Source organism: Scyliorhinus canicula, chromosome 18 (assembly GCF_902713615.1).
Source record: "Scyliorhinus canicula chromosome 18, sScyCan1.1, whole genome shotgun sequence".
NCBI lineage: Eukaryota > Metazoa > Chordata > Chondrichthyes > Carcharhiniformes > Scyliorhinidae > Scyliorhinus > Scyliorhinus canicula.
The window spans coordinates 7,071,649-7,084,244 of NC_052163.1; the positions used below are offsets into that span (position 1 = coordinate 7,071,649).

The 12,596-nt window shown below is 50.2% G+C and overlaps 1 protein-coding gene across 3 annotated transcripts in view; it reads left to right on the forward strand.

The window, feature by feature from the left end:
- The window catches only part of LOC119953671 (sodium-coupled monocarboxylate transporter 2-like), a 142,479-nt gene that overhangs the window by 100,934 nt on the left and 28,949 nt on the right, over positions 1-12,596 (forward strand). For all 3 annotated transcript variants that reach the window (XM_038778179.1, XM_038778180.1, XM_038778181.1), the window contains 2 exons: positions 4,291-4,361; positions 5,886-5,972. In XM_038778179.1, coding sequence (XP_038634107.1) covers positions 4,291-4,361; positions 5,886-5,972 — 158 coding nt within the window. The remainder of the gene's footprint in view (positions 1-4,290; positions 4,362-5,885; positions 5,973-12,596) is intronic.

A 12,596-nucleotide genomic window follows, 5' to 3' on the forward strand; every position in this document is an offset into this window, starting at 1 on the left:
TTTTGGGCGCATTTAGAACATAGAACATAGAACAGTACAGCATAGTACAGGCCCTTCAGCCCACAATGTTCTGCCGACCATTTATCCTAATCTAAGATCAACCTAACCTACATCCCTTCAATTTACTGCTGTCCATGTGACTGTCTAAGAGTCGCTTAAATGTCCCGAATGACTCTGACTCCACCACCTCTGCTGACAGTGCATTCCACACACCCACCACTCTCTGTGTAAAGAACCTACTCCTGACATCTCCCCATACCTTCCTCCAATGACTTTGAAATTATGTCCCCTCGTGACAGCCATTTCCACCCTGGGGTAAAGTCTCTGGCTATCCACTCTATCCATGCCTCTCATCACCTTGTACACCTTTATCAAGTCACCTCTCTTCCTTCTTCGCTCCAGTGAGAAAAGCCCTAGCTCCCTCAACCTTTCTTCATAAGACATGCCCTCCAATCCAGGCAGCATCCTGGTAAATCTCCTCTGTGCCCTCTCCAAAACATCTACATCCTTCCTATAATGAGGCGACCAGAACTGGACACAATATTCCAAGTGTGGTCTCACTAGGGTTTTATAAAGCTGCAGCAAAACCTCGCGGCTCTTAAACTGAATCCCCCTGTTAATGAAAGCCAACACACCATACACCTTCTCAACAGCGCTATCAATCTGGGTGGCAACTTTGAGGGTTCTACGTACGTGGACCGTAAGATCCCTCTGTTCCTCCACACTTCCAAGAATCCTGCCTTTAATCCTGTATTCAGCATTCAAATTTGACCTTCCAAAATGAATCACTTCACATTTATTAAAGTTGAACTCCATCTGCCCCTTCTCAGCCCAGCTCTGCACCCTGTCAATGTCCTGTTGTAACCTGCAACAACCCTCAACACTATCTACAACTCCCACAACCTTCGTGTCATCGGCAAACTTACTAACCCACCCTTCCACTTCCTCATCCAAGTCATTTATAAAAACCACAAAGAGCAGAGGTCCCAGAACAGATCCTTGTGGGAAACCACTGGTCACCGACCTCCAGGCGGAATACTTTCCATCCACTGCCACTCGCTGTCTTCTTTTGGCCAGCCAATTCTGTATCCAGACAACCAAATTTCCCTGTACAATTTCCCTGTATCCCTTGCCCCTCACAAAGCCATGCTGACTATCATTAATCAAACTATGTTTTTCTAAATAATCATAAATCCTATCTCTCAGAATCCTTTCCAATATTTTGCTCACCACAGACGTAAGACTGATGGGTCTGTAATTCCCAGGGATTTCCCTATTCTCTTTCTTGTATAGGGGAACAACATTCGCCTCCCTCCAATCATCCGGGACTGCTCCAGTGCAGAGTGAGGACGCAAAGATCATCGCCAACGGCGCAGCAATCTCCTCCCTCGCTTTCCGTAGTAACCTTGGGTATATCCCGTCAGGGCCAGGGAACTTATATATCCTGATGCTTTTCAAAATTTCCATCCTCCTTCTTAATATCAACCTGTTCGGTTCTATTAACCTGGTTCACACTGTTCCATGGGCAACAAAGTCCCTCTCTCTAGTGAATACTGAAGCAAAATATTCATTTAGGGCCTCCCCCATCTCCTCAGACTCTAGGCACAAGTTCCCTCCACTATCCCTGATCGGCCCTATTCTCACTCTGCTCATCCTCTTATTTCTCACATAAGGGTAGAATGCCTTGGGGTTATTAGTGGGGTGATTCCCGATGCATGGGACTGCTTCGTTTCTGAACATGGCGAGGAATCCTTGCCGAGGTCGCACTGGAACCATTTCCTGCATGAGCAAGCTCAGCTTGCCAGTGTAGGAAGTGATCTCTCAACCACCCCAACTACAGCCTCAGGACCACCACCAACACCTTAACTTACCAATTAGGGTCTTGAGCCTCCGCGCTCCACCTCTTAAGGGCAGGGCACCCCTGCGTCCGATCCATGGCATGGGCAAAATGCCACCTGGGCAACTTGGCACTACAAGCCCAGCACCTTGGCAGTGAGAGTAACAAGAGTTGTTTTTTTGGAAAATATTTTTATTCAACATTTTCAAAAATGTAACATTTTTACATATAACTAATACTCCCCCTCCCCTCCCCCCTGCCCCCACATACCCCTTGGCAGCAACCAGGTCTCCAAAATGCAAAATAAAAAAACCCTATCTGATGGAACCCCTCAGTCCGCCCTCTCAGGGCAAATTTTACCTTTATGAAGGTCAGAAACTCCAATAGGTCCCCCAACCACATCGAGGCACTCGGGGTAGTAGCTGACCTTCACCCCAACAGGACCCGCCTCTGAGTGATCAGCAAGGCGAAGGCTAAGATGTTTGCCACCCGTCTGCAACTCCAGCAGGCCCGAAACTCCCAATATGGCCTCGAGGGGACCTGGCTCCAATTCCAGGACCTGGGACATGGTGCTGAAAAACGACCCCCAAAACCTCTCCAACTTTGGGCAAGACCAGAACATGTGGACATGATTGGCTGGGCCCCTCCCACACCACTCGCATCTTTCCTCCACCTCCTCAAACAGCCGATTCATTCTCGCCCTTGTTAAGTGCACCCTAACACCACTTCTATCTGAACCAACCCCAGCCTCGCACACGAGGTTGAGGCATTGACCTTTCACAACACTTTGCACCATAATCCTTCCTCCAGCTCCACCTCACTTCACCTTTATCCCCTCCATTGGCTTCTTGCCCTCCTCTATAATCCTGCGATAGATTGCTGAGAAGCCCTCCCCACCGACAGCACTTCCTCCAGCAACGGCGAGGGTGGCGCCACTGGGGAACTCAGTCGGAAAAGTCTTTCGTGCAAAATTCTGCATTTACCTAAAGCCCTCCTCGCCCTGCAGACCATACTTCACTCCCATTCCTCTAAACTTGGAAAGCTCCTCTCAAGAAACAGATCCTTCATCTCTTTTACCTCTTTCTCCTCCCATCCCCGGCTCAAACCGATGATTCCTTCTCAATGGCATCACCCTCGACCCCGACTTGAAGTGCTGTCTAAATTGCCCCCAGATCCTCAGCGTGGCTACCACTACCAGATTCCCGGAATACTTGCCTGGGTCTAGCAGCAGCGGAGCCATTGCCAACACTGTTGCCAGCACCTGCAACCCCACCTCCATCCGGACCCACAACAACTCCGATTCCTTCCGCCCGCCCTGCACTTTCTTCGTATTTGCCGCCCAGTAATAGTGCAACAAATTCGGAAGAGCCAAGCCTCCTGAAAGCCGCCCCCTTTGAAGCACTACCTTCCTTATCCTCGCCACCTTCCCTGCCCATACAAACAATGAGACCTGCCTATACATCCCTGGAGAAAATGCCTTTGGCAAAAAAACTGGTCGACACTGGAATAGAAACAAACACCGTGGTAAAATGTTCATTTTGACTGCCTGTACCCGGCCAGCCAATGACAAAGGGAGACTATCCTGCCTTCCCAGATCCTCCTTCACTGTCTCTACTAGACTCGTGAAATTTAGCTGACAACGGCACCCCCCTTCCTGTGCCACCTGCACCGCTAAGTACCTGAAATGAGTTGACCATCCGCTTTTTCTAAAAATCAGAACAATCTTTCCCATTCTCAGCAACTGTCAGTTATTTTTTCATGTTAATTGTCAGTTGCACTGACAGTTGCTGAGAGCAGGAACTGACTGCAGAGTTGTGACTGGAGAGGGAGCGAGCACAGGAGAGGGAGAGCTGCTCTTTTAATTATAGATTCTGTCTCTCCCACGCTTTCTGTTCCAGGTCGTCCAATCACAGATTCCCTGTCTGACCTTTTTGATGTTGCTCCCCCCAATCAAACCTTCTGTATCTGAAGGAACAATGGGGACAGCAGAGGGTGATCCATGATTTGAGGAGGTGTAACAGCAAGTATGGGAGAGACAGAATCTGTATTTGAAGAGCAGGTCCACCTCCACTGCATTCGCTGATCCTCTTATCATAACTCCGGCCATTCCCAGGAGACGTTTAGCTTGTCCTCTCCCATTGCCAGGCCATGATGGCTGTGGCTGTAGTAAGGGCTTTGCTGCCCCACTGTTCGCCCCCCTAATTCTGGGGAACCTTGCCCTTGTTGTGCAGCAGCTTCACCAGTGGTGATAGCCAAGTCTTTGCCTCGGTGTGGTCAGCAGGTACTCTCAGCAGCTGTCAGTGCAATTGACAGTAAGAGTTCCAATGAGGCTTGAGACTTTTGTCATGGAATAAACTATTTACAGTTTTAAAAATAAGATCTTTTAGAGCTATAACTTAAAAAAAACTACATCTTATTTGGATTAATCTCTTAACTGTTGTTCTATGATGCAGCTATGACTTTTGGACTAACTACAATAGGCCTTGCCGGAGTCAGTTCTCTCCTAGAAAGAAGTGTAATTCAGGTAAATAAGAACATAAGAACATAAGAACATAAGAACTAGGAGCAGGAGTAGGCCATCTGGCCCCTCGAGCCTGCTCCACCATTTAACGAGATCATGGCTGATCTTTTGTGGACTCAGCTCCACTTTCCGGCCCGAACACCATAACCCTTAATCCCTTTATTCTTCAAAAAACTATCTATCTTTACCTTAAAAACATGTAATGAAGGAGCCTCAACTGCTTCACTGGGCAAGGAATTCCATAGATTCACAACCCTTTGGGTGAAGAAGTTCCTCCTAAACTCAGTTCTAAAACTACTTCCCCTTATTTTGAGGCTCTGCCCCCTAGTTCTGCTGTCACCCGCCAGTGGAAACAACCTGCCCGCATCTATCCTATCTATTCTCTTCATAATTTTAAATGTTTCTATAAGATCCCCCTCATCCTTCTAAATTCCAACGAGTACAGTCCCAGTCTACTCAACCTCTCTCCTCATAATCCAACCCCTTCAGCTCTGGGATTAACCTAGTGAATCTCCTCTGCACACCCTCCAGTGCCAGTACGTCCTTTCTCAAGTAAGGAGACCAAAACTGAACACAATACTCCAGGTGTGGCCTCACTAACACCTTATACAATTGCAACATAACCTCCCTAGTCTTAAACTCCATCCCTCTAGCAATGAAGGACAAAATTCCATTTGCCTTCTTAATCACCTGTTGCACCTGTAAACCAACCTTCTGTGACTCATGCACTAGCACACACAGGTCTCTCTGCACAGCAGCATGCTTTAATATTTTATCGTTTAAATAATAATCCCGTTTGCTGTTATTCCTACCAAAATGGATAACCTCACATTTGTCAACATTGTATTCCATCTGCCAGACCCTAGCCCATTCACTTAACCTATCCAAATCCCTCTGCAGACTTCCAGTATCCTCTGCACTTTTCACTTTACCACTCATCTTAGTGTCATCTGCAAACTTGGACACATTGCCCTTGGTCCCCAACTCCAAATCATCTATGTAAATTGTGAACAATTGTGGGCCCAACACGGATCCCTGAGGGACACCACTAGCTACTGATTGCCAACCAGAGAAACACCCATTAATCCCCACTCTTTGCTTTCTATTAATTAACCAATCCTCTATCCATGCTACTACTTTACCCTTAATGCCATGCATCTTTATCTTATGCAGCAACCTTTTGTGTGGCACCTTGTCAAAGGCTTTCTGGAAATCCAGATATACCACATCCATTGGCTCCCCGTTATCTACCGCACTGGTAATGTCCTCAAAAAGATTTCAAAAGGCAAAGTACTGCGGATGCTGAAAATCTGAAACACAAACAGAGAATGATAGAAATACTCACATAAAAAAAGCTGCCCAAACTGTGGAGTATTTACTGCACTTCCTGTTTATAGGCAGATTTCAATTTTTTGGAATTGTGACATTTATAGAGATATAAAAGTGCATTTTAACTTTTGAAATGACTACTTGTCAATGTAACATGCATTGTTAAAAAAAGTAAAGTTTATTTTTCATTCTGCCCAGGCAACGCTAACCTTTGAAGGACTCATTTTAGGACCCATGCTAGGTGTATTTACTTTGGCAGCTTTATTTCCAAAAAGCAATGGCAAGGTAAGACCATAGACTGACAGTCAAACTATCTTAGAGACTAATTTTAAATGCCTTGGTATCAAACTTTGTGGAGCTTCATACACTGGCACTTCCCGTACCAGCCTCCCCAGACAGGCGCCGGAATGTGGCGACTAGGGGCTTTTCACAGTAACTTCATTGAGGCCTACTCGTGACAATAAGCGATTTTCATTTTTTCATTTTCATAAGTATGGTGGATTAGAATCCTGACCTGTCTGGTGACTTTGTTCCAAACCTTAGGATTGGAGTTATTTGCGTGGTGGTGAAGTTTGAATGGGTGAATTCGATATTTTTTTAAAGGCAGACGGTTTGGATGCTGTGTGGCTGCCGGGCCATTTGTGCTTTTCTTATTCTTAGAAGGGATATGGGTGTCGCTGGCTGGGCCAGCAATTGTTGCCCATCCCTAATTGCCCTTGGAGTAAATGGCTTTCTTAACAATTAGGAGACAAGTACATTGCTCTGGGTCTGGAGTCACAGTAGATTCCTTCCTCAAAGGACATTAATGAACCAGATGGGCTTTTACAACAATTGACAATGATTTCATGGTCATCGTTAGACATTTAATTCCAGATTTTTATTTAATTCAAATTTCACCATCTGCCATGGCAGGATTCGAACCCGCGTCCCCAGACATTTTGCTGGGTCTGTGGATTATTAGTCCAGTGATAATACCACCACGCCACCACCTCCCACATCCTGCTATCTGCACCAGATTCCACTTTGGAAAGGATGTTAGCTTGAGTACATGAGGCACATGTCCGAATATTGCAGAGTAGACAGATTGTTACATAAGTCAACACATAATATTGATTTGACTCCAGTGGTACCAGTTCTGACCTGTATGTTCTAGCTAATCTCATACAGCGAACATGCATTTTGCAGTTGGTGAGGACCACGTGTAAATTCTGGGATATACCGTAAATCAGCAGGATTCTATGTCATCAGCATCCTGATGTACTGCCATACTCAGCACATCCTGTTGGTTAATACCCAGTATCTTGGCAATCACCATGACACTTGCATTCTGCAGCAGTCCACTGTACAATCTACATTTGAGCTACAATGAGAAATGGTAGCTGCTGACTATCCGCTGACCAATAGCTTATGGCTCCAGAATGCAACAAATGCACAAATGGCTGTATGAAAATAACACAAGCCATGCTCACACATGAAATGTGATTGTGCAGTTCATTGAGATGCTCTCACAATGCTTGGAATGGTCTGGAAGAGTCCTGTAGTAGTTGACAAAAGCATCTGTCACAATTCATTGTGGTCTGCTGCATACTTCACAATCTTGCCATCTGCCCTTGTCTCTATGGAAATAGTGAGCAGTTGAGGAGGCCAAGAAGAAGAAAGAAGAAAAAGGCGGGGAAAGAGGAGGATGAAGGGAACATTCCCTATCTGGCTAGACTGTCCATAATTGGCTCATTCAATTGTGGTGCTACTGAATGCAACCCCAAATCCCCATTTCAAGTCATTGACAAAAGCATAGCGGGAAAGTGAGAAGTATTTTCACCCAGATGGTCGCAAGGGTCTGGAATTCACAGCCTGTAACAATGATTGAGGCAGAACTCCTCAATGCATTTATCAAATATTTGCATTTTTAAAGTTCATTTACAGTATGTGGGCATCACTGGCTAGACCAGCATTTATTGACCATCCCTAGTTGCCCTTCACAAGGTAGTGGTGAGCTGCCTTGAACAGCTGCAGTCCCTGAGGTGTGGGTTCACTCATGATGCTGTTAGGGTGGAGGTTCCAATATTTTGACCAGCAACAGTGAAGGAGCGGTGAAAGTGGGCTGCTTTTGTCCTGGACGGTGTCAAGCTTTTTGAATGTTGCTGGAGCTGCATTCATCCAGGGAAGTGGAGAGCATTGCATTATACTCCTGACTTGTGGTTTGTAAATGGTGGACAGGCTTTGGGGAGTGGGGAGGTGAGACAGTCGCCACAGGATTCCTAAGCCTTTGACATATGTACTTGGCATGCTGTAACCTACAGGACTACAGGCCAACAGCCGGAAACAGGATTCATTGATTAGCTCTTTTGGCTGGTATAGACCTGATTAGTCAAATGGTCTCCCTCTCTGTGGTCAATTTTCTCTGTTACACCAAGAATCCCAAATCTTCCCTTCCTTCGGTCAATAATCAGCACAGTGTTCTCTTGGTAACAATACTAAAGTAAAAGCCACCGCAAAACACTTCAAACTAACATCGTAAATCAAATGAACCAATTTTCTGTTCAAAGGTTCAGTAAACCCCTTTGTGCTTTCCTTTCTTTCCTGACTCCTGTTTGCATTTGCTTGTCTTTATGGTTCTACACATTGGGGTGGAGCATTGTTGGTGAAACACTGCTGATGTTCAATGGGGAAAGATTGTGGATGGTCTTGCAGGACCAACTCTGACAGTGCTGACTGTCCCAGTGTCCCCCTCTCACACTCTCCTCTAGGTGCTGCTGACTGTCCCAGTGTCCCCCTCTCACACTCTCCTCTAGGTGCTGCTGACTGTCCCAGTGTCCCCCTCTCACACTCTCCTCTAGGTGCTGCTGAGTGTCTGTCCCAGTGTCTGCCTCTCACACTCTCCTCTAGGGGCTGACTGTCTGTCCCAGTGCCCTCCTCTCACACTCTCCTCTCTGTGCTGCTGACTGACTGTCCCAGGGTCCCCCTCTCACACTCTCCTCTAGGTGCTGCTGACTGACTGTCCCAGGGTCCCCCTCTCACACTCTCCTCTAGGTGCTGCTGACTGTCTGTCCCGGTGTCTGCCTCTCACACTCTCCTCTAGGGGCTGACTGTCTGTCCCAGTGTCCTCCTCTCACACTCCCCTCTAGGTGCTGCTGACTGTCTGTCCCAGGGTCCTCCTCTCACACTCTCCTCTAGGGGCTGCTGTCTGTCCCAGTGTCTCCCTCTCACACTCTCCTCTCGGTGCTGACTGCCTGTCCCAGTGTCCTCCTCTCACACTCTCCTCTAGGTGCTGCTGACTGTCTGTCCCAGTGTCTCCCTCTCTCACTCTCCTCTAGATGCTGACTGTCTGTCCCAGTGTCTCCCTCTCACACTCTCCTCTAGGTGCTCACTGTCTGTCCCAGTGTCTCCTCTCACACTCTCCTCTAGGTGCTGCTGACTGTCTGTCCCAGTGTCCCCCTCTCTCACTCTCCTCTAGATGCTGACTGTCTGTCCCAGTGTCTACATCTCACACTCTCCTCTAGCGGCTGACTGTCTGTCCCAGTGTCCCCCTTTCACTCTCCTCTAGGTGCTGACTGTCTGTCCCAGTGTCCCCCTCTCACACTCTCCTCTAGGTGCTGACTGTCTGTCCCAGTGTCCCCCTCTCACTCTCCTCTAGGTGCTGACTGTCTGTCCCAGTGTCCTCCTCTCGCACTCTCCTCTAGGTGCTGACTGCCTGTCCCGGTGTCCCCCTCTCACTCTCTCCTCTAGGGGCTGCTGACTGTCTGTCCCAGTGTCCTCCTCTCACACTCCCCTCTAGGGGCTGCTGACTGTCTGTCCCAGTGTCCTCCTCTCACACTCCCCTCTAGATGCTGCTGACTGTCTGTCCCAGTGTCTCCCTCTCACACACTCCTCTAGGTGCTGACTGTCTGTCCCAGTGTCCCCCTCTCACACTCTCCTCTAGGTGCTGCTGACTGTCTGTCCCAGTGTCCCCCTCTCACACTCTCCTCTAGGTGCTGCTGACTGTCTGTCCCAGTGTCCCCCTCTCACACTCTCCTCTAGGGGCTGACTGTCTGTCCCAGTGTCTCCCTCTCACACTCTCCTCTAGGGGCTGACTGTCTGTCCCAGTGTCTCCCTCTCACACTCTCCTCTAGGTGCTGCTGTCTGTCCCAGTGTCTCCCTCTCACACTCTCCTCTAGGTGCTGCTGACTGTCTGTCCCAGTGTCCCCCTCTCACACTCTCCTCTAGGTGCTGACTGTCTGTCCCAGTGTCTCCCTCTCACACTCTCCTCTAGGGGCTGACTGTCTGTCCCAGTGTCCCCCTCTCACACTCTCCTCTAGGTGCTGCTGTCTGTCCCAGTGTCCCCCTCTCACACTCTCCTCTAGGTGCTGACTGTCTGTCCCAGTGTCCCCCTCTCACACTCTCCTCTAGGTGCTGCTGACTGTCTGTCCCAGTGCCCTCCTCTCACACTCTCCTCTAGGTGCTGACTGTCTGTCCCAGGGTCCCCCTCTCACACTCTCCTCTAGGTGCTGACTGTCTGTCCCAGTGTCTCCCTCTCACACTCTCCTCTAGGTGCTGCTGACTGTCTGTCCCAGTGCCCTCCTCTCACACTCTCCTCTAGATGCTGACTGTCCCAGTGTCTCCCTCTCACACTCCCCTCTAGGTGCTGCTGACTGTCTGTCCCAGTGCCCTCCTCTCACACTCTCCTCTAGGTGCTGACTGTCCCAGTGTCCCCCTCTCACACTCTCCTCTAGGCGCTGCTGACTGTCTGTCCTCCTCTCACACTCTCCTCTAGGTGCTCACTTTCTGTCCCAGTGTCTCCCTCTCACACTCTCCTCTAGGTGCTGCTGACTGTCTGTCCCAGTGCCCTCCTCTCACACTCTCCTCTAGGTGCTGACTGTCTGTCCCAGTGTCTCCCTCTCACACTCTCCTCTAGGTGCTGACTGTCTGTCCCAGTGTCGTCCTCTCACACTCTCCTCTAGGTGCTGACTGTCTGTCCCAGTGTCTCCCTCTCACACTCTCCTCTAGGTGCTGCTGACTGTCTGTCCCAGTGTCCCCCTCTCACACTCTCCACTAGGTGCTGACTGTCTGTCCCAGTGTCCCCCTCTCACTCTCTCCACTAGGTGCTGACTGTCTGTCCCAGTGTCTCCCTCTCACACTCTCCTCTAGGGGCAGACTGTCTGTCCCAGTGTCTCCCTCTCACACTCTCCACTAGGTGCTGACTGTCTGTCCCGGTGTCTCCCTCTCACACTCTCCTCTAGGTGCTGAGTGTCTGTCCCAGTGTTTCCCTCTCACACTCTCCTCTAGGGGCTGACTGTCTGTCCCAGTGTCCCCCTCTCACACTCTCCTCTAGGTGCTGACTGTCTGTCCCAGTGTCTCCCTCTCACACTCTCCTCTAGGTGCTGCTGTCTGCCCCAGTGTCCTCCTCTCACACTCTCCTCTAGGTGCTGACTGTCTGACCCAGTATCCTCCCCTCACACTCTCCTCTAGGTGCTGACTGTCTGTCCCAGTGTCCCCCTCTCACTCTCCTCTAGGGGCTGACTGTCTGTCCCAGTGTCCCCCTCACACTCTCCTCTAGGTGCTGACTGTCTGTCCCAGTGTCTCCCTCTCACACTCTCCTCTAGGTGCTGCTGTCTGACCCAGTATCCTCCCCTCACACTCTCCTCTAGGTGCTGACTGTCTGTCCCAGTGTCCCCCTCTCACTCCCCTCTAGGTGCTGACTGTCTGTCCCAGTGTCCCCCTCTCACACTCCCCTCTAGGGGCTGACTGTCTGCCCCAGTGTCCCCCTCTCACACTCTCCTCTAGGTGCTGAGTGTCTGTCCCAGTGTCCCCCTCTCACACTCTCCTCTAGGGGCTGATGGCTGCCCCAGTGTCCCCCTCTCACACTCTCCTCTAGGTGCTGACTGACTGTCCCAGTGTCCCCCTCTCACACTCTCCTCTAGGGGCTGCTGACTGTCTGTCCCAGTGTCCCCCTCTCACACTCTCCTCTAGGTACTGACTGTCTGTCCCGGTGTCTCCCTCTCACACTCTCCTCTAGGTGCTGACTGTCTGTCCTCCTCTCACACTCTCCTCTAGGTGCTGACTGTCTGTCCTCCTCTCACACTCTCCACTAGGTGCTGCTGACTGTCTGTCCCAGTGTCTCCCTCTCTCACTCTCCTCTAGATGCTGACTGTCTGTCCCAGTGTCCCCCTCTCACACTCTCCTCTAGGGGCTGCTGACTGTCTGTCCCAGTGTCCCCCTCTCACTCTCTCCTCTAGGGGCTGACTGTCTGTCCCAGTGTCCCCCTCTCACACTCTCCTCTAGGTGCTGCTGACTGTCTGTCCCAGTGTCCCCCTCTCACACTCTCCTCTAGGTGCTGCTGACTGTCTGTCCCAGTGTCTCCCTCTCACTCTCTCCTCTAGGGGCTGACTGTCTGTCCCAGTGTCCCCCTCTCACACTCTCCTCTAGGGGCAGACTGTCTGTCCCGGTGTCTCCCTCTCACACTCTCCTCTAGGGGCTGACTGTCTGTCCCAGTGTCCCCCTCTCACACTCTCCTCTAGGTGCTGCTGTCTGTCCCAGTGTCTCCCTCTCACACTCTCCTCTAGGTGCTGCTGACTGTCTGTCCCAGTGTCCTCCTCTCACACTCTCCTCTAGGTGCTGACTGTCTGTCCTCCTCTCACACTCTCCTCTAGGGGCTGACTGTCTGTCCCAGTGTCCCCCTCTCACTCTCTCCTCTAGGGGCTGACTGTCTGTCCCAGTGTCCCCCTCTCACACTCTCCTCTAGGTGCTGCTGTCTGTCCCAGTGTCTCCCTCTCACACTCTCCTCTAGGGGCTGACTGTCTGTCCCAGTGTCTCCCTCTCACACTCTCCTCTAGGGGCTGACTGTCTGTCCCAGTGTCCCCCTCTCACACTCTCCTCTAGGTGCTGCTGTCTGTCCCAGTGTCTCCCTCTCACTCTCTCCTCTAGGTGCTGCTG